Below are 21,704 nucleotides of genomic sequence, written 5' to 3'. Positions count from 1 at the left end.
TTTGCGTTTAAGGCCCAGTGCCCCATCCACAAGGGTTAGGACTTAACCATATGGCAGGACATAGACTACATGCCAAATTTGTATGGAAAAGGGCATATCTAATTTCTTTTCTGTACTTTTCCTTTTTGAGGCTTATCCTTTCATTTCCTTGATTTTTTCCCCCCCTCTAATAACAAGATACTCGCAGCTTTCTCTCTAACTCCGTAGTCTCCTGTCTCTTACTTGAAAGAATAACATTTCTCATGAACCTGATACTTCACCTCTGCATTTTCCTTTTGGCCTTCACTAGTCATACATTAATCAAATAGGATAGAATACACACACACTTACACACACTTTTTTTTTTTTTTTAATAAGTCTCTAGTTGATTCCAATGAAGACTTTTTTCCCTTCTCTTTATCCTCAACCACACTATTATGGGACAGAAGGAATGGTCGTCCATGAACTGATTTAGGCTTAATTAGGCAAAGTAAGAAATCAGTTTCATGGAAGCCGAAACTAAGCTGGGATACAAACTGCAAACCAGAAGCAGCAATAGTGATATAAAGACAGGCTTAGGAGCTACTGGACCAATGTTTTTGTTTTTGCTTTTGCTTTTTTAATGATTCTAGTCTGAAGCTGGCTGTTAGGCAGCATGCTGATTCTAACCATGGGCTGAGTTTGCTCAGATGCTGTGCACCAGACAGAAGCTTGAATACTTGTGTTGTATGCTTGTTCCAGCCATTGCTTGTGTGAGCATTTTCGTGCCTTGTAACAGGAAACACACTTCTAAATTCTAAAAATGCATCACTTTAAAATTTTCATTTTACATGCATCACTAAAGCCTTTTTAAAGTGAGCCTAGCCACAAAAGGCATCCAGCTGACTTTTTGATTCCAAGATTGTTGATTGATTGATTTTTCTTTTCCCATTAAATTTTTCACAGAAAAATAATCATATGGAGAGTCAGGGAATAAAAAGTCAAAGAAAACATATAAAAGCTTTTTTAAAAAATGCATTGCTTCTGAACTTTTTTCTGCCCCTGCTCCCTGGCCCTGTTTGGTTTGTTGTTGCTGCCCTCTCTTCTTTCTGTATCTGTGCCTTTTTTCACAGTAGTCCTTGGCTCTGCACGGAATAAATGATACCCTCAAATCTAATTGGATGTGCTTTCACCTTTGCATGTAAGTACGGCAGTAAAAAACCTTTGAGACCTTTTTTGACTTTTTAAAATTAGAGAAACAAATGGGATAGATGGATTGTTTTTTCCCCTGGAGGGGGGTAGGGAGGTATTGGTTTGAGTACTATTTGTTTTTTTAAAAAACAAACAAAAAACCTAAATATATTTTAAATGGCTCACATTTATATCTTTTTTACAAGAAACACAGAGATTTGACTTTTCCTTGGTATCAGTGTGCAAGTCAGAAATTACTAACCCCAGTCTGTTCTACACAGCATTGTGGGTTCATTGGATATTAGAGGGTCCTTGGGTTTTTTTTTGGTTTTTAGTGTCTCATTTTTTTTTTCTAGGTTTTTTGTTTTGGTTTGGTGTTTTTTGTTTTTTGACTGCACCGCGCGGCTTGTGGGATATTAGTTCCCTGACCAGGGACTGAACCTGTGTCCTCGGCAGTGAGAGCGCGAAGTCCTAACCACTGGACTGCCAGGGAATTCCCAGAGGGTCCTTGGTTCTGACTGTGTAAGTAAAGTTAGAATGAGAAACTACTACCTTCCACTAGAGAAAAAGCAAGAGGAAAAAAATTTTTTTTATGCTAGGCTCCCTTTATGATTGCTTAATTTTTGGTGATCTTGGTTTAATGGTCTTTCCCTTGTGCTAACTACTGGCAGGGATCACCTTTTTTTTTTTGGCGAGCTCTTGCTGGCCTCTCCCCACATCTTTTGTTCAACCATAATGACCATCTTTTTGCTTCTTCTGGACTTTAGATACCCATAGCAGTTGTAAGTGCGGTAGGATGTGATGGAGAAGCACTTAGGAGAATTTACTGGCAGTTTAGAGACTATGTTTTCCCAACTTAGGCTCTTTATTAATTGGTCAAGGTTTTGTCCAGAAAGGGCACCTCAACCAGGGGAACATTTAACAAAATGCTGGGCACAGGTTACTCACCTTCCTTCTCTGCTTTGGGATCTCACCAGCAGTAACACTTCATATCTTGTGCACCTCACAAAGACTCGGTTTCCTCACTTTCTTGACATATCCATAAGTGTTTCATATACAAACTGTTGAATCGGGTTTTTCAGCTGTTACCAACCCATGTCATACTGTCTCTGTGTGGTCCTACCAAAACTGTCCATTCAGATCCCTTTGCTTTTTCCCATTTGCAAGTGTCTGAAGTTGTCAAGTCTCAGCTTCCAGAAGTCTCGGTTCCATTGACAGGATACATATGTGATGACTCTTTAGGGGAAATGATGACGTACAAAGTCTAGATTGTATGTAGGTATGAAGGGAATTTTTTAAATAAGTTGAAGATTAAGCTGTGAACAGCATTAGAACTTTGTCTATTTCTTAATTTTAAAATATGCTGATATGCCTTAAACTGTAGTTGTAGATCATTGTCATTTTGCTGTTTGAAAATAACCAATGTGTTTTTAAAACTGTTGTGTAATCTTTCAGTGTTAATGCAGAATTGTCATATATGTAAACTGCATGTTAGACACTTGTCTTTTTTAAAAAACTAAAATAATTGTATTAATGTGAAGCATATCATTTTTTCAAGTATGAAAGTAATCACTTAGCAAACTTGCTTGGTAATTTGGTGTCTGTTAAGGTAGGAGAGTGGCGGACAGGTAATCTATGCATATATCACTAGTGCCAAGACATAAAGTGGGGGAAAATATATTTTTACCCAAACATTGTGTGCCCTTTTGTGAGTTCTTTTTAGTCACTGTTTGACATGCAAATGTACACATGCTTATAACATTGGATAAAAGAAATAGGGATGGAAGAGTCTCATGTTTTCCCACCTTGTCTGGACTTCAAATGCTACCATCTGGGCAGCACCAGCTCCTCCAAGATGCTTGCCACGTGATGTCCTGTACGTCATATTACTGTCTCTGCCACCCTTTCTCCCTGACTCCCGTCCCCTTCCACCCTGACTAGCGCCCCACTGCCCCAGCCGAGGCGCCTCCGGTGCTGGCGCTGCAGCTCACCCCCCAGCTGGGCTTGAGGACGTCATCCCTTTACTGACACACCGCTGTTCTTTCACAGTTTGTTGTAGAGAAGCTCCTTTTTTTTTTTTTTTTTTTTAAGCCTTTTAAGAATCAAATTTGAATCTGAACCTTTCTTTTTTCTCTTCTGTAGCTTCTTCTTTATGTAACCATGCTGTTGACAAGCCCTACTCTCTCCTAATGGACATAGAGCATTAGAAGAGCAGGAGCTGTCTGTTCACACGTGTTGGGGAAGAGTTACCTCATTTCCACCATCGCCTCCTATTCTTTTAAAGTCTGGGTCAAATATTGCACTGCTGTTTGTATTTGTCAATGTCTGTTTACAAACCACTGCCCATAGTGGTTACTTAAGTGACTTATCACCACCAAAAACAGTTAATACCTAATACTACTACTTAAAAGGAAATTGAGTGAAACAGAGAACTTGGGCCAAAACCCAAGGTAGCCCTGTGTTGGGATCCTCTTGCTTAGCTGTCATGTCCTTGAAGCTGCTGACCCAAGAACTCACGGACTGAAGACAGCATGGACCCTAATCTGAGGGTCCACAGACTTGATCTCATGTTAACTCCAGACCTCTGTCCCATGAGTGACATTCTGAACAGCCCTATCAGGACCCTCAACCGTCAATCAGGTCATAAGATCGGGGCAACAATTTTCCTTCCTTTTGTTAGCTTCATGGGTTGTTTTGAAGTTTGGGATTTTTTTTCTAAACATTTGATATTGCATGAACAAAGATGGCTGCATTTTTTTAATTTGGAGTGTTCTATTGATACAGTGTTTTTATTTTTCAGCTGACCGTCTGCCTCTTGAGAGAGAGAAGTGGGCATCCTTCCTTTAAATTCAGGAACCATTGTTGTTTTATTTGACTCTTTTTCTGTTACCTGCACCCCTCATCTAAGTTTTTGGGGTTTGGGATTCTGTTTTGGAAAAAAAAATTTTTTCCTACTTAGCCAGTTCTGTTTTATGTATTGGTTATTCAAACTTAGTTTTGGTATCAAAATTATGCCAATTTTAAGCTCAAGGGGAAATTTAAATGAAGTTTTAAGTCACAGAATTCTGTTTAAGATGCTCTCCTCATCTCAGATACAACAACAACAACAAAATCCCTGTGCTGTCACTGGGATTTTGACCTACAAGTCTTAATCGTGTTTAAAATGTGCCAGTGTTAGGTAGATGACTTTTCTGCCTCTAGGACTCAATTTATATTTAAAGGTAACTTAAAATAACTTTCTGGCCCATCCCTGCCTTTTTATTTATTGCGAAGCTCTTCTTTACCTTGTGTCCAGAGTTTTTGTGTCCTGGACCATGGAAACAAACCCCCGACAAGTACATATCCTGTCCCAGACAACAGCAACATTAACTTAACTTTGGTTCTGATCAGGTGGCTTACTCCACTGTGTCTGCAAAAAAAAAAAAAAAAAAAAAAAAAAAAAAAACAAAATCCCTGTGCTGTCACTGGGATTTTGACCTACAAGTCTTAATCGTGTTTAAAATGTGCCAGTGTTAGGTAGATGACTTTTCTGCCTCTAGGACTCAATTTATATTTAAAGGTAACTTAAAATAACTTTCTGGCCCATCCCTGCCTTTTTATTTATTGCGAAGCTCTTCTTTACCTTGTGTCCAGAGTTTTTGTGTCCTGGACCATGGAAACAAACCCCCGACAAGTACATATCCTGTCCCAGACAACAGCAACATTAACTTAACTTTGGTTCTGATCAGGTGGCTTACTCCACTGTACAAAAAAAAAAAAAAAAAAAAAAAAAAAAAAAAATCTGCTGGAAATCACTTAAAATACACCCACATGCAAACACACACACTTCTGCCAGTTGTGTCTGTGAGTTCTAATGCTGACTCGTTTGTGACAGGCTATTTTATCAGCAGCCACGTCTTAGGTGCAGTTTTTGTAGTCAAGGTGCAATTTTCAAATTCATTTCTATTTTAAGGCATGAACACACATTTTAAGTTACCTTTTCATTTCATTACTTGTCAATAGTCTGCTTATTTCCATCATTTTTTAGCCCCATAGTAGGTGGATATTGGTGGTGTGAATTGCATTTGGTAAAGATCTTAGGAGTGTTCCCTTGTATTTAAGAATGGTAACATATGCTTCTGTTGAAAGGTGAAATGATGAAGCAACAGTCCCTGCTTCTTGAATCATTTGATTCTTGGAAGAGGTTATTTAGACCAATTGGAGGAGCTTGCTGGCAAGGGGCCTTCTTTACTTAGAAAGACACTATTATTAAATGCAATAAGATCAGGTTCATCTGAGCCATTTAATGATGAAAATATAAGAGTCAAGAGCCATCCCCTCCATACTACAGTGTAATCTGTAAGGATAGAAATTTGCTAACGATGTGACCGCTGGTTTGCGAGTGGATGGTGGGTATCAACTCCTTAACTGATGCTACAGCATGACATACTGTCAGTTTTGTAAGTTAAACACAAACATCCTATTGTGTGAAACCACTGTGATTACTAAGTACAACAATTGGATTTATTTTTAAACTCCTTTTAATATTTTAATATCAACTTTACCCTATCACTCATATTTTAAAAGTAAATTCTGCATCAGATTGTAAAGACATTTTTTGGGCAATATTTAAAAAGCAAATTAGGCAGTATTTTTTTGTTTGTTTAAGTAGAGAAATGTGTAATCTATTTCTGTTATTCCCTTTTTAATCTTCATGTTGGAGGAAGTGTAATGGTAATCATCTTAATGGGAGGGGCGAGGGAACTGGCTATTACACGCAGGTTGGCCTCTGTTCAGTTAGTTATCTAGGGAAAGTGGATAACAGACACCACTGGTCAAGTACACAGCTATCCTCCATTGATTGGGCATTTTACTTAAGGTGGTTCCTTTTCTCAAATGTTGATAAAACTGGTAGGTTCTCAAGTTCTCTTGGCTGACCAACTAAGAGATACGAATAATAAAAACTACTCGCTTATCCCAAGCTAGGTTGTTGAAAAGCAGGGAGACCTGAGCCATCTGAACCTATTTCTGTTGGTGATAGGCTTTTTATTTTTCATACAGTCTTTAAAAAAAAAACCTTACTTGACTTCAGATACAGACTCGGCCTTATTGCTGAGAAGTGTAGTCTAGATGGTCTACTTGAGATAGGCACAGCACACGTATAAAGGAGAGACCTGATCTGAATTAGTATGTGCTGAACTGGGTCAGATAAAATTAGGTCATCTTCCCGATAGGCTTGACCATACTTTTCCCCATCAACTGTACCTAAACGTCCTTCTTAGTTATTCTGGTTATTTTTCTGCCTATCATTGTCCCAGCTTATGGGTAAAAGTTCTGGATATCTGAAAAACTAAGTACATAATTTTCACTGTATTTAAATGACATTTCTATGCAAAACCTTTTGCTTTGCAGATGACTGTCATCTTTCCACCCTGGAGACTGACAGTGTTGGCAATGTGGCTCATTTTGAAGATCCTTATACTTGAATCCTTAAGACCATGGTATTTAGTCCTTGAGACTGATACCATCTGGCTTTCAGATCACTCTCTAGCAAACAACTGGCACCCTCAGGGCTGGTGTAGAGGTTGAATGTGTTCATCTAAAAAGACTAATTGCAAGCCTCGGTATCTGCTCACCTCAGCTTTCCAACCTTCCTATTCTGACAGGTAGCTGTTTACAAATGAGATCTTTTGGTTGTTAGTGGAACATCGTGGGAGGTACAGATGAAGACTTCACATCTGCCTCAAATCAGTTATTTGCATGCTGTGAATGGCATTTCAGTCCACTATGGAAACTTCCTTTCAAAATCATGGCACCTAGATCAGAGGAGGCAGAGGCTATTATCACAAGGTTGGTGCCTGTCAAAAAAACAACTTGTGTATGGTGGAGAGGGTGCAGAATAACATTCCACGAAGAACTCTGCTTAACCATGCCTGCTCTGCACGGTGCGTTGAGAATACTGAAGAGTTGCGGCTCTAGCTCTCCTTGCCCTTTATTTATATCCATCCACCTTCCCCACACCCCCACCAAATACTTTTTTTTGTTCTATATACTGCACCAGGCCTACATTAGGTACTGTGGATGTAGCCACGCACTATGAATTGCATGTCTCTCTGCATACCTCAAACACGGCAAATTCTGGGGGTAAACAGAAAAGGTAAGCCCTTTCTATGCTAAATTGTGAGAGAGAGTATTCTGAAAAGCAAAACCCACCCCCACCCCCAACTGCTTTTCAGTGGTTTCTTTCTTAAGGTTGCCCTTCTTTCTGGAGTGTCCTCTTGCTAACAAAATAAGCTGTTTCTGAGAAGGAGAAACCAGTTCACTGGGTCTATGCTTTTCTACACTGCCCTACTGTTGTGTAACACAATAAGGTCAACAGTTTTGGCATCTGATCTGCTATGAAGGTTGTACTTCAAGAGTCAAGAGAAATGGAGAGGTTCAGCCTCCTGGAAACTTCAACACTAGTGTTTTGTGCTCTCTTCAGATTTCTCTATCTGATAAGATGTTCTTGGTTACCTCTCATGACACCTTTTCAATAATCAAGAGATGGCACAGGGAGAGTTATGTCTGTGTGCTACACATGGGTCTTACATCATAAAAACCACTGCAGATGGTCCCTGACTTAAGATGGTTTGACTCACAATTTTTTGGTTTTATGATAGTGTGAAAGTGATATGCATTGAGTAGAAACCACATTTCTGAATTTGGATCTTTTCCTGGGCTAGCCATATGCAGTTTGGATGCTCATTTTGCTGGGCAGTGGCATCGAGCTAAAGCTCCCAGTCAGCCAATGCAATCACAAGGGTAAACAACGGATACACTTAGAACCATTGTTTTTCAATTCAGTATTCAATAAATTCCATAGAATATTCAATACTTTATTATAGAACAGACTTTGTGTTAAATGATTTCGACCAACCGTAGGTTACCGTAAGTGTTCTGAGCACATTTGAGGTAGACTAGGCTAAGCTATGATGTTCAGTAGGTTAGATGCATTAAATGCATTTTCGACTTCAGGATATTTTCAACTTACGATGAGTTTATCGGGATGTAACTGCACTGTAAATAAAGGAAGGTCTGTGAACTCATCAGTATGGTGAGGGAAAGCTTTCATTTTAACTCCTTAATGCAAGCTGTGCTACAAAGCCTGTACTTCATCTTTTCTGTCCTAATGATTGGTCAAATCCAGCTCAAAATGAAAGCAGCAAGCTTTTGGGAGTTGGCTATTTTCAATTTTTTTTGGTACAAGACATACTTAGCCACCATCTGTCCCAAACCATGGCAGATATTGCTAATTTCCCTCAGTCCCACATGCACAGGCCTCCTAAGGCTTACGTGATGTGAACTTGTAACTGCAAATGGTGCTGATGCATTGCTTAGCAACAAGAGGTGAGCGCTCAACTGCTCATTCCCACAGAGTAAGCCCAGTTTCTCCCTGAAACTTAAAAAGATGTTCTATTTTTCTAAAAGCACCATCTAGTGGCCAAAGCTCAAAACATTATAAATGAGCATAGGAGCCATTCTCCTGTTAACACAGTTTAAAGACTAGTTTCAACAATTTTGGAGGCTGTAGAAATAACAATTACATGTTAGACAAAACATCATATCTCAAAGCTTTATCCTTTATATTTGGTAAGTCAGAAATTGAACCTTGTTAAAACTTCTTGGCTATGTGGACAATTCTCTAATCTTCAACCTGCTATGTCCCAGGATGGTTGTGAAGGCATCTGGCACAGTATCTTCCCTTTCCAGTTGAAAATGTACAAACTACCTTAAGGATGAAGATAACAAGGCTCCCCATTATGCTTGCTGAGCATCAGTGGCTTTAACCACATTGTGCTGTTTCGGGCAGTAATGCTCAAGGACAACTTACTTTCTTGTTTCAGGAACTCCAAAGGAGTGAATTAGAAATCCTGAAAATCCAGGTATGTAAAGAGAATAGACAGGACATACATACGTGTTGGTTCTAACAACATAGGAGAAAAGAAATAATACTTCTTGGGGGGCAGACGCCAATGTCTTAACTCCCTCAATAGCAGGACTGTAGGCTCAGATTCTCATCAGCTTGGCCAAGTGAGGAGCTACGCTATAGCTTCTTTCAGAGCCAAAGGCATGGTGTCAGGAACATTTCTGACAAATCAGTTATATCAGTCTTTTTAACTGGCATTTGAGAGCACTCTCCTTTCCCAGCCCTCCCCTCCACGCTAATGTAAGACATCATCTGCAGAAAATTCAGTTCTCCACAGATAACGAACTTCAATCCTGAAAGACAATTATTCGGCTACTCCTAGTAAGAGCTTCAAGAGCTAGAGCATGCACTTTCACTTCTGTTGAATGGAGGATTAGAGAATAACTAATTTCTCCCATCATGTTTATTCCCATGCCTTTGCAGAGCCTTTGTGGAATAACAGGTTTTCTCACCACCAGGAGGCACCAGGCAATCGTGATCCATAAAGCTCAAGTTTCCAAATCTTGGAAGAGAGTAATTGTGGTGTGATGCCAAGATTTAAGACAGGTATCTTGGGACAGGCTAATGAGCATAGTTTCTGATAAAACAGGATGTAATTTAACAGTAGGAACATTCTTAATGAAAAGTCCCACACTGTTCAAGAATGTTCTGCTTTTTTCTGTCTCAGTCCGTGAGTTCAGGCCCCAGAGAGCCAAAGTTCTCCAAGAGCTCATGGTAGCTCAGGTCTCTGGGACAGTGGCAGGGAGATGTAACTGAAAGGGTGCTCAGGAGGGGCTGGTCTCCAAAGTACTATCATTTAACTGATCTATGGGTTAAATAAGCTTTGAGGCATGAGACCTAGCAGCCGCCCAACCATTCCAATTCAGTTTCCCATGAAAATACTTTTTTTCCAAACGGACTTACCATCCATTTTTGATTAGAAAGCCTCAAGATCAAGAAATTAAAATATTATTTCTAACTTCTGTACCATCTATATGTAGCAACTGGACCACACATGAAATATTCTGATTCTAGACTCAACTTTATCCCTAGCTTTCTACGTAACAAAAATGTTCCTCATTTGTTAAGTGGAAGTGGGCGGGGGGTTAAGTAGCATTTATTTTAATGATGAACATTTGTAGTTGTGGACTTCCTGGAGCTCCCACAATTCAGAATTAAAAAACAGAACCAGATGAAGACTAGGATAAGTGGGATTTTTTTTTTTATGTGTATCTGCAAAGCCAGCCTCATGCTGTCTTCACCCCCAAAATAGTTCATTCTTCTATATTCCTTCTCACTCCCTGTACTGACTTACACACGTGTTTCCCCCTTGATCGGACTATAGCAGGTAGCCAGCCCTACCATAAAAGAATTTAAAAGTCAAATGACTGGAGAATACTCTTGCTCTGCTAAACCAGAACAAAATCAGTGGCTTAAAAGTGACAGGTTATCTAGATATGGGTCTGTGTCTGCCCTCACAGTTCCTTAAGCTAAGAATTTACTGTTTGGTAGGGCACAGTCCACCATGTCAAAACCTAAACTCAGTCACATTTAAATCCCCCCTTTCTTCATGTTTTATTTTCTGCAAGCATATTAGGATTTTTATCATCTTCTGTAGTTGAAATAGCAGTGCTTAACTAATCAAGAACTTGCACTTCACAAGCAGGAAAAAAAGAGATAAAAAGGTTAAGGACAGCTTTTATTGCTACCAATCAGTACATGGTTCTGACTGCAGTACCTTCCTCAGGCTGCACAGGGAGCTCAGGACCCAGAAGTCATGAAGAGAATACAGGTAGGCTGGGGAGGCAGGGGATTAACTTTTATCAAGAAAATCCTAATAGCTTAACATAAAACTAGGGTACTGAATTCAGTTATTACATGTTACAGACCCAAATCATAGAGCTGCCCCAACATCTAGACAGTCTCTCCTACTGATTATAAATGAGTGAACTGAACAGTTTTTTTAAATCTAATTTTAGTTGTTACATGTTTCTTTGGTGAGCACCTGGATATATTAACTTTATCACAAATTCTATTATACAGATGTCAAAAATGCTTCCAACAAACCTTAAGTGTCCTAATCACATGCCACTTTTAAGCTTCAATTTAAGATAAAAATGAAAATATTAATTTTGTTTCCAAACTCTAGAAATTGAAAGGAGACAAACAAAAATCAACATGGTAATGGGAGTTCTTTTTCTGTTACCAACTCTGATTCATAGGCAATTTTGAAGTACCTTTTTCAGATTAAGTTGAATTTGAATCATGGATTATAAACATTGCTGTCACTGAAATAATTTGTTTACTAAATTGCTAAAAATAAATTTTCAGGGTTTCCTCATCAGTGGAAGTCAGGCTATAGGTCAACATGCATAAAATTCATTTAGTATTCAAAGAAGCGGCAAGCAAAAGCAAGAGGAAAATTAAATCAGGATTCTGGGACAAGGTTTGCTAGCTAGGAATTTTGGAACTTTAAAAAAAAAAAACACTGAACATGAATTTCTGACACAGGGTAATCTACATTACATTTTAGCAGAGAGAAGGGTGGAACTGACAAACACTACAAAGAAATTTTTTACTTAAAAATTTTTTGATCTTGAATTTTACACTTTTTTTGGTCTTTAAGTGCTTAAATAATGTTGAATTATAATTAGCCATACAAGTCAACAGGTTTTTTTTTTCTGGCTCATTTCGAATCAGCCTGGTAAGGTATATACCTTTATACAGCCTATCCTGTTTTCCACGTTCCCATTCCCACAGTAGTCTACCTTAGTTTGCACTTGAAGGTAACACCTGGAGCTACATGACAGAAACAGGCTGCAAAGGTGGACAAGGGGAAGTATGTCCCTCTTGCCTTGATAAATCAGTGCCACACACAGAACCCACATTTTCTGAAGCATTATCTTCATTATAGAGCCGTTTGATCCCATCATAGAAGTCGTCCACTTCCATTTCCTCTACTTTGCGTTTAGCAGAGGTATGCTTGCACCCACTGGCAGCTGGGAGATGATGGCAGAAGGCTGCTGTACCTCTGACTGGCACTTCTGGTTTGCTGTTGTCCTTGGAGAAATCTGGGCCTGGGGCAGAGGAGGGATGTAATCTGAACACTCCTTTGTCACAGGTCACCAGGGTGTGCTTGAGGGGATGGTAGACATAGACGGAATTTAGAGGCAGGGAAGACTGCAGAGTAGAAAGGTGATGTGCCACAAGCTCCCGACAGTGGATCAACTGGGAGCTATCCATCTGAACCCGGGGGAAAGAAAACACAAAGTTGATAATTAATATAGGCTGTCTGTCGTCTTTGCTGGCCACTTTTTCTCCCCGTGCCCTCTGCCCCCCAAGATTTCTCTCCCCACATCTTTTACCTCAAACTCGTCTACTCCTCCAGCCTACCCATCATTTTTAGAAATTGTGTCCAAATCTGTATTTGTATTATAAACTTCTTTGGAACTTGAATTCTTTATTTGCAATTGTATGCTGTACATCTTCATGAAAGCTGAAATTATTATCTTTTGTTCACTGCTATATATTCCAACATACGCTTTTGTTCAGGCTATCTCCCCTGTCTAGAAGGCCTTTCACCCTACCCTCTTTGCCTCTTCCAACCTCCTTAGTGAAGACCAAGATACAGATAAACATAAAATCCATTAAGCATTTAAAGAAGCAGACAGAGGCAAGAAAAAATTTAAATAAGGGATGGGGAAAGGCTGGCTAAGAATTTTGAACAACTTAAGTATTATTTTGTTTTTAAAACAGTAAATGGGAACCTTTGACAAGTTATATTTTTGTAGAAAACAGCAGAATTGACAACAATAAGAAAAAACGTTCTTTCTAATGTTTTTAATTTGGGAGTTTTCACTAATTCCTTCTTATCCTTCAGGATAATTCAGGTATCAGTCCTTTTTGAAGCCACCCTTGATTCCCCTTAACCCCCCAACAAACCCAAATTTCAGGGTCATCTGTTTTTGTATCAACCTGTCATCATACTTACCACACTGTATTAGAATAATCTATTTAACCATTTATGCTTTTCTACTATAGACTACAAGATCCCAAGAGGTAGGCACTGTATCATGTTTTTGTGTTTTTTTGTTGTTGTTGTTGTTGTACACGGGCCTCTCACTGTTGTGGCCTCTCCCGTTGCGGAGCACAGGCTCCGGACACGTAGGCTCAGCGGCCATGGCTCACAGGCCCAGCCGCTCGGTGGCATGTGGGGTCTTCCCGGACCAGGGCACGAACCCATGTCCCCCGCATCGGCAGGTGGACTCTCAACCACTGTGCCACCAGGGAAGCCCTCATATTCATTTTTATTCCCTAAGTTTCTAGCACCAATGACTGTACCTGGAAGGCCTTCTAAATCTTACTTGTGATAGAGCCCAATTAGTTACTCTTTGCCTTACTTTCCCTGCAATTATAGCTCTAGTCAGAATTCCTCTGGCAACATATATTTCTCCCTATTCAAATTTCTTTAGCGGTACCCCAAGTGCCTGCCGGAAATAATCTAACCTCTTTAGCTTGGTATTAAGAAGGCTCTCCGCGATCTGACCCACGCTTCTTTTCCAGCCTTATTTCCTCCTACCATATACTAATTTGTGCTCTACATTCCTGCCAAACAGGCCTGCTCTCTACTCTGCACAAATCTTGCCCTTTCTTATTTTACCCTTGCTCATCCTGTTTCTACACGTTGAAACTGTATTACATATTCCTTGCAGGTCTGGCTAACTGATGCCACCTCCAGGAAGCCTGTCCTGACTATTTAACTATCGGGGATCACTTTCCAGTCTTACGTATTCTTTATATAATCAATTCTTATTCATACCTATAAAACCTGTAGCACACAGCATGACTTCGCAATACCACAGAGAAAATAAAGGAAAATAACACGCTCTGCAAGAACATATTTGGTGACAAAATTATTTTTATCTCTAAATATACTCATTACTTGTTACCCAGGTCAGTGGAAAGGAAGACGAAAGGCTGGTGTTAGTCATCACGTAGTACAAAGGTAAAAATGTCTGAAGTTGTCAGAAACTATACCCGAAAATGACCATTTTTAATATCTACTATTTTGTTCACTAATTTTTTCCCCCTAGTTTGAAAGGCACTAGACAACACAACAGGTAAGATATTATTAACTAGTATTAGAATTTCTTTTCCTCTCTTAAAAACAATGGAACAAAGCACACAGGATAGGGATGGGGCTTCAAAGTTCTTTAAGGCAACTGGTACTCTAGGCCAGGTACCACACTTCTTCAAAAAGCCTACAAAAGAGAGGTAACAGAAAAAAAGACAGGAATTGGGAAGTGAAAAGAAGGCTACAGGGTAAAAATTATGATAAGTACCTAGGTTTAATGAACTGTTCTTTAACGAATGATACTTAATGGCCTAGAAAAGTAAAAATACCACAAATATTCTAATGCCTTGGTCACTGGGCATAGTATCACAGAAGAATCCTGAAAAAAGACATTTCAAGTAAAAGGAAGACTATGTCACTATAAACTTCCTCTGTGAAAATAGTAAGTAAATAGGGAGTTCTATTTATAGGTGAGGACTGGCAGAAAACGGGGCTGGAAAGACAATGAAGATTATGCAAACCAATACCATCTAATGAACTCTACTTCCACCCAAGTTAAGTCCTTTGTCTAAAATAATGCATCAAAATTAATTTCTTCTAATCTACTACAACCTAAATTTGTTCTAAGAAAAAAAATAATATGGTCCTCATTGAGATACAGTGGAGGAAACAAAATAAGCACATATACTGGAATTACTGCAACTTTAGACACCAGACAAGTCCTCTAATGAAATGGTTATAAAAAGATTTAAAATGAACTTGTTCTGATTGCAGAGTGTCAAGAGAACATTACTATCTCCCCAAATTCAAATACCATTTTAAAGCATCCCCTGCAACAACAAACAGAACTATAATATAGCTCACCAAGGAGGTGGGGTAAATAGCATTGAAAGTTTACAGAGCAGACATCCAAATAGGTTACTGATGGGAAGAGGGGATCAGAACAGCATGATGTAATTGGTTCAGATGGACCCATAAGGTTCAATGGACAGCATAAAGCACTGAAAATAGCGTGCAGTGCAGTAAGTAGTCTGACTTTAAGCACCTTTAAGAAGAACTAGAAGACCCTGGTGGGGAAGGTCTGCTTCCTTAACTCCATACTCTAATTTTAAACTACACCACAGCAGAAACATCTACTTTGACTAGTGCCTGAGTAGGGTCTAGGAAGACCACCACACTAATCTGGGTAGATTTAACATCCTGAGATAATCAAGGTGGACCACGTCAGTCAGAAAGAGGAGAACATAAGTATAGCCACAGAAGCAGAGCAATGAGAGAAGGGGTAAGAGGAAAGAGAGGGTTAGCTATCCCAGAATGATGAGCAACAACAGGTAGCCAAAAAGAGGGGTGGTGATGGGGGCGGTGGACTGGGGAGTGAGGGGACAGGGAGGGACAAGAGAAAGCTTGCCTTTCAAACCAGGGAACACTCACTGTACTTTGTCTGAAGTCCAGAGGGAACATAGGCAGAGCTGGTGATAGTGGGCCCCCTCACAGCATGAGATGTCTATGATGGACCATTAAGCAGTCCTCTCAAACCAGGACCCTGGGAAACATGTCAGAAGTAATTCCAGCATGATCTTACCATCTGATGCAAGAATTTCCTAAACTAGAACCAGAAATCCAGGAGAAACATCTGATATTACTATGGCCTTGTCATGGGTCTAATTACAAAGATATTAGACTTGGTGTTCCTACATGAACACAGGTGAACTTAGTCTTAAAAAATAAGGAGCCACTCAGATTTGGGCCACAAGGGTTTCAGAGAATTGCTAAAACCAAGTCTCAAAATCTCTGAAGTTCTGTGACCTTACTTGTTTTAAACTGTCTTCCTCATTATAACTTGACTACTACATGAAGCAGACTTTTTAGAATCACTGTATCCCCAATGCCTTGATCATAGATTTCTCAATAAATGTCTGTGGAATATAACTATATACATATACAAGAGAAAGGAACAGTGGTTTTCAAACTATGTCCAAATAGCTTATGAAAGGGAAGAGGCCATGTTAAATAGGACTGCATCTGATAGGCCTGTGCCCCAAACACACATTACAAAGTAATACTTTTCTACTTGGGATTTTGGGATTGTGTGTGTACAAGATTTTGTTGGGGGTGAGGGAAGGGTTCCAGTTCTAAAGGAAACTCTTAAAACCACTGGACTAGAATCTTCAAGGTTTCTGTGGTACAGAAAAAGCACTGGGTTTTTTTTTAGTTTTCTTTGCTACTAAGTTCTGTGTGTCTCTGAGAAAGTCCCAAGTTCCCTGGACTGCAGCTATAAAATAAAGGAGTTGAATGATATGATTTCTAAGAAGGTTCCTTCAAATTCCAAGCTTATAATAATAATACTTGGGGAAAAGAGTTTCAGTGAACACTTTCTTCTAGCACCAGAAGACTTATAAAAGATAATAAGCAGATTCTCTAGTGTTCTTCAGTAGAGAACAAGCCCTCAAAGCTACAGAATATACATGCTATTTACATTCTTACTATTTATGCTTCGAAGCCTGTCCTTTCTCTGTGACAGTAACTCTTCATATAGCAAATTTTCTCTGTACTAGATTGGAAACAGGCACAGAGACCAAGTCATGGAGGCGTTTAGAAATATGTCCTTTGTTCCAATAAAAAGATGAAAAATGTAGGAGGTAGAATGCTCGCTTTATGTCCCTTCCCCTCCTTCTGCAGTCTAATGTAAAAGATTAATATTCAACTTCATTTTCCAACACTCTAGGTAGGCAAAGTAAATGTTCTGTGCTACACTATTCACTTATGTGGTAGTTTATGTTAGTTTCTAAAAATTCTCACTAAACAGTAACTATCTCCTTGGGTTTATTTTCTTTATAGCATTTATTTCAATGCAGAGAAGCACTTCTCAATTATTTTAATCTAACACATGCAATTAAAAGAACATAAAGGAGAAAAAGCCTTTGTTACACTAACATCATGTTTCCCAGGGACACAGAACAAGCTGAGCCATGCTAAGAATAGTGGAACAAGACACATATAAGAGGAATGGAGCTCTAGTTGATATATTGATCTGACCATCATCATCATTCTTTTTATGAAAAGACTCTCAGCCCTTCTCTGCTCACAAACTAGGGCATGATATTCTCAGCTGAGAGGTTGCACTGGTATACCTTACATGTCTGGATCTGCTAACTTTTATAGCTCATATCTATAAAATCGTCAATTATAGCTATCTTACAAAACACCAAATTCAAGTATTCTCTTTTCTTTTATAGAATTATAAGTTTTATTAACTCAATAACTGCAGCTCTTTGCTCAAGTTAGTTCTTTTTATATTACAAAATGTTTTTAAGCTCAGAATTTAACAGACTCTGCTCTAAATAACATTCAGTGAAACAAATCAGAATAACTACTGCCAAATGAGAATAAATAGGGACATATATATTTAAAGGGAAAGTAGGTTCATAAGTCTTTTATGGACTCAGTTGGCCGAGGAGTATGGTTTGCAGCAGATCTAAACTTGTAGGTTCTATTTGGTAACATGAATAGAAGCAATAAGGATTCTCTCCAAGTTGCTGCTAACACACAGCACCATTACTAATTTTTCATTTGAATGAGAATTTTCTCCACTAAACTTTTCCTTTTTATATAGACAGTTGATAAAAATTTAACTGACTGCTAACATTTTGTACCAACTTGCAGATACAAGTTATTAACCAATCTTAAGCAAGAGTGAGAACTACCAGGACTTCAGAAAGTCCTGGAACTTCAGGAATATAGTTTCTATTTGCCAAATACTTCCCTCTCTAGCCAACAATAAATTATCTGCTTGTCTAAAAAAGTAACTTCTTGCAATTTATGTTCTTGACTTTTATAGAATGAGTAAGTCAGAAGCACTATAATGAAACCTACAAATATAGCTAGGAATGTTCTTCATACAAAACTAATGGAGAATGTATTATCAAGAATCTTACTTTTAAAGTAATCTAGAAGGGATGAAAAGAATCAAGAAAATACTATCTAAGCTTTAAAAAAGGAAAAAAAGACATCTAACACATAAATTTAAAGTGTGTAAAACTATACTCTACTCTTAAAAATGAGCTGCCATTACAAGATTAAAATGTCTCTTAGTTTTATAACTATCTGCTAACCCTATGTATCCCAATAGGAGAAAAAATTTTAAATGAACACTATTTAATTAGACTGACACCTACCTGTGCTTTCTGAAGCAGTTCAATTGTAAGAGGAAGCCAATCAGGAATGAGTTTCTCCATTTCCAAACTAACCATGGCCAGGGCAAGCATGGATCCTTTGAATTGCAGAAGTTGGCTGCAGGCCATACAGTGAAGTAATTGCTTGGTAAGGACTGCCAAATGTTGAGATGGGCTCAGTTTGGGCAAACTAAAAAGTAACTGAGGCCTAGTTGACACTGCAATGGCATGGAACTAAAAAAATAAAAAAATCACAAGAACATCATTCTAGTTTTACTCAGATGTCTAGATAAGCTATATACAGAAACTGATGTAACCTCAGGTATTACTCAATTTCTAAGTTTGCAATTTTAGCTTCAATGATTTGACATACACCCCAATTTCTCATTTTTCCTTGGCTAATTGCAATAATTTTCCTTTTGCTAAAAATCAGAACAACAACAAAATAAATGAGTGGGCAATCTACTTTTCAAGTTACTGAAATAGGACTACACATTCAAATAAGAAACGAAAAGATTTCAGGTATATTTACAATGTGAAGAAAATCCAATGGTGTGGCTGTGTGAAGATCCCAATTCAACTTATCCAGAATAATTCTCTCCATCCTCAGAATTTCAGATGAAGAACATCCACAGAAACTATCTCTTGCCAACACCTTCAGTACTGGTATTCTCTATCCAAAGCAAAGGGGGATGGGGCAGGAGGACAGGACAGAAAAAAATAAACTCATTTTTCAGTTTTTGTTTTGGTAAACAGAAAATAAAAGGATAATTTCAAAAAAGAGACATGACTAATCTTTAAAGGAAAATATTTACCTCGTCTTCCTCAACAGTCTTGGCAGCTAGGAAAAAACAGCTGATTGCAATACAACTCAGGTATTTTGGATGGGCCTAAAATGGGGAAGAGAGAAAAAGCAACTTCATTGATTCTTCAAAAAGAGTTAAAAGTATACAAACAATTCTATGGAATTCAATTAATCTGATTCCTACGCATTTTTTTAAATTAATTAATTTATTTATGGCTGTGTTGGGTCTTCGTTTCTGTGCGAGGGCTTTCTCTAGTTGCGGCAAGCGGGGGCCACTCTTCATCGCAGTGCGTGGGCCTCTCACTATCGCGGCCTCTCTTGTTGCGGAGCACCGGCTCCAGACACGCAGGCTCAGTAACTGTGGCTCACGGGCCCAGCTGCTCCACGGCATGTGGGGTCTTCCCAGACCAGGGCTCGAACCCGTGTCCCCTGCATTGGCAGGCAGATTCTCAACCACTGTGCCACCAGGGAAGCCCCCCTACCCACTGCTTTCTAAGATCAGAGCTAACTTTTAACTTCATAACCTCAGCCTTATTATAGTCTATGGGAATAATACTAAGACCATTCCATTGTTGGAAGTTCAACCAATGCTAGTTAGCCAAAGTTAATTTCTATCCAGCAGAGATGAGCTTGATTTTACAAGACATTTTTTTATTTAATAAAATTCCCCAAATTAAAAATATATTTGTGTATTTTTTATGCTAGTTTTATTCTCTTTGCCTGTTGTATCAGTTAGATTAACATACTAGGTGTTAGGGGAATTAAAGAGAAAGAAGGGAAAATAAAATGAAGGCTATTAATATATTTCACATGCTTTAAAAAATTATAGGATGCTAGCAGATGAAATTTTCTAATTAAATGTTCACCCAAAAAATTATATATTCAAGATCCATGATAAGAATGAAAGGCTCCTAAATATATACAGAACAAATTAGTGGGGAAAAAACCTTTCTTGGGTTTGACACCCATAGGAGGGTTTGAATTTGCCTATTTTCCTTATCTATAATAAGTAGGGACACTTTCTACGTCATTGGTAGAATAAGGGTTTGCCAACCCAGCATCAGAATCCAATTTTAAATAATCAGGACAGGGATTTCCCTGGCGGTCCAATGGTTAGGATTTGGTGCTTTCACTGTCATGGCCTGGGTTCAATCCCTGGTCGGGGTACTAAGATCCCACAACCGCTCAGAGCAGCCAAATAAATAATCATGATAATTTAGTCCAATTATATTGAATGACACAGAGATAAGTTATATAACACAAAGAAAACCTGTTTCAACATTTATTTTGTACCTAAATATTACATTCCCATGAAGCCTTGGGGAAGGCTTCTCATGACCAGAGTATGGCCTTGATTAATTACTTAATAAACATGCCAACTAATGACCATTGTGCCTCAGTATAAGTGGCAGACTGTCTAGGAATCTTCCAATTCTCTGCCCGTATGAGAAATAAAAGCTAGTTCAATACTATCAATGTTTTTAAATAATCATTAATATTAATCAGAATATTATTGTTTAGAAAGCACTGCCATAAATATATCATCTTTTACAGATGAGAAAACAGTCTCAGAGCTTAATGGACACCACACAAGTGATATAGAAAGTGAAGTCAGATCTTGTTGCTAAGACAGTTTTCCAGGTTCCCTTATTTCTCCATGTACACAACATATCAAAACCATATCCCTGAGGTAATCAGAGTTCATTACAAAGAAAACAGTCCAACAGTTAACAACTTTGGGTAGGAAATGCAACCCCCAAATCAAGAGCACCAATAATAAATTTAGTACTGAAGTGAATCCCAACAGCAAATATATGGGTGTGTGTTTTTTAAACAAACAGTAGTTCTCAATCCTGGATGTATACCAGAATCATCTATGCAGTTTGTTTTTGTTTACTTAAATACAGATGTCCAGATCTCACCTACTAGAGATTCAGATTCAGTATGTCTGGGATAGGGCTCGAGGTCTATTATTTTTAAAGAATTCCACAGTACCTTCTTCTGCACAGCTGGGATTGAGGTTCCATTCACTGTTGCAGCCCTTTAATGGTCTGCTTTAAGCACCTTTAAACTATGAATACATTTTAGATGAATTGTTTCAATATAGATTAAGCATATCTAAGTATCTGATGCTAGTAGCATGATAGGACCCATTAAATAAGCAATATGAAAGAAATGATATTTTACTTGGCAAAATTCTCTAATTGTTCCAGAAACTTCCCCTAAATCTGTTTAGAATGTTTAATAATAAGGCCAGTAAAAATCTTCTCTATGATAGAAGCTACAAGTCCATTAAAATTTTTGAGGAATATACAACCCAAGAAACGACACTAACCTCAAACGCATCTTTCTCTGTGAAAGGGAGATTAGCTACAGTAGGGGACTAAGGAGAAGGGAGGGGGACTTGATGCTGAGATAAATGTAGGCATCTCAGATAACCCAGACTTCAGGCAATTAGTGTCATTATAATTTAAGTCTCTTTACTCTCAAAAGTAGAAGTTTGAAACATAGAAAGGTAACTTGAGTGGTCATCCAAATTCTTCCACTCCATAATTTTTTGGCTTCTATTTTTTTATA

At 38.5% G+C, this 21,704-nt stretch overlaps 2 protein-coding genes across 3 annotated transcripts in view; one reads left to right on the top strand and one right to left on the bottom strand.

The window, feature by feature from the left end:
* The window catches only part of SEPTIN11 (septin 11), a 91,587-nt gene extending 87,214 nt beyond the window's left edge, over nt 1–4,373 (top strand). Inside the window, exon 10 of the mRNA XM_007455414.1 lies at nt 3,950–4,373. Within this exon, the coding sequence (XP_007455476.1) occupies nt 3,950–3,953 (4 nt within the window). The 3' untranslated portion in view covers nt 3,954–4,373. The remainder of the gene's footprint in view (nt 1–3,949) is intronic.
* Nucleotides 4,374–11,685: 7,312 nt separating this feature from the next.
* The window catches only part of CCNI (cyclin I), a 32,052-nt gene continuing 22,033 nt past the window's right edge, over nt 11,686–21,704 (bottom strand). Inside the window, exons 4-7 of one of the 2 annotated variants that reach the window (XM_007455415.1) lie at nt 19,138–19,212; nt 18,855–18,995; nt 18,326–18,556; nt 11,686–12,319 (exon numbers count right to left, since the gene is read on the bottom strand). In XM_007455415.1, coding sequence (XP_007455477.1) covers nt 11,876–12,319; nt 18,326–18,556; nt 18,855–18,995; nt 19,138–19,212 — 891 coding nt within the window. In that variant the 3' untranslated portion in view covers nt 11,686–11,875. The remainder of the gene's footprint in view (nt 12,320–18,325; nt 18,557–18,854; nt 18,996–19,137; nt 19,213–21,704) is intronic. The other variant, XM_007455416.1, reaches the window with a different exon arrangement.

The sequence above is a fragment of the Lipotes vexillifer genome, unplaced genomic scaffold (genome assembly GCF_000442215.2).
Source record: "Lipotes vexillifer unplaced genomic scaffold, Lipotes_vexillifer_v1.1 scaffold749, whole genome shotgun sequence".
Taxonomy (NCBI): Eukaryota; Metazoa; Chordata; class Mammalia; order Artiodactyla; family Lipotidae; genus Lipotes; species Lipotes vexillifer.
This window is presented reverse-complemented; position numbering and strand designations above follow the sequence as displayed.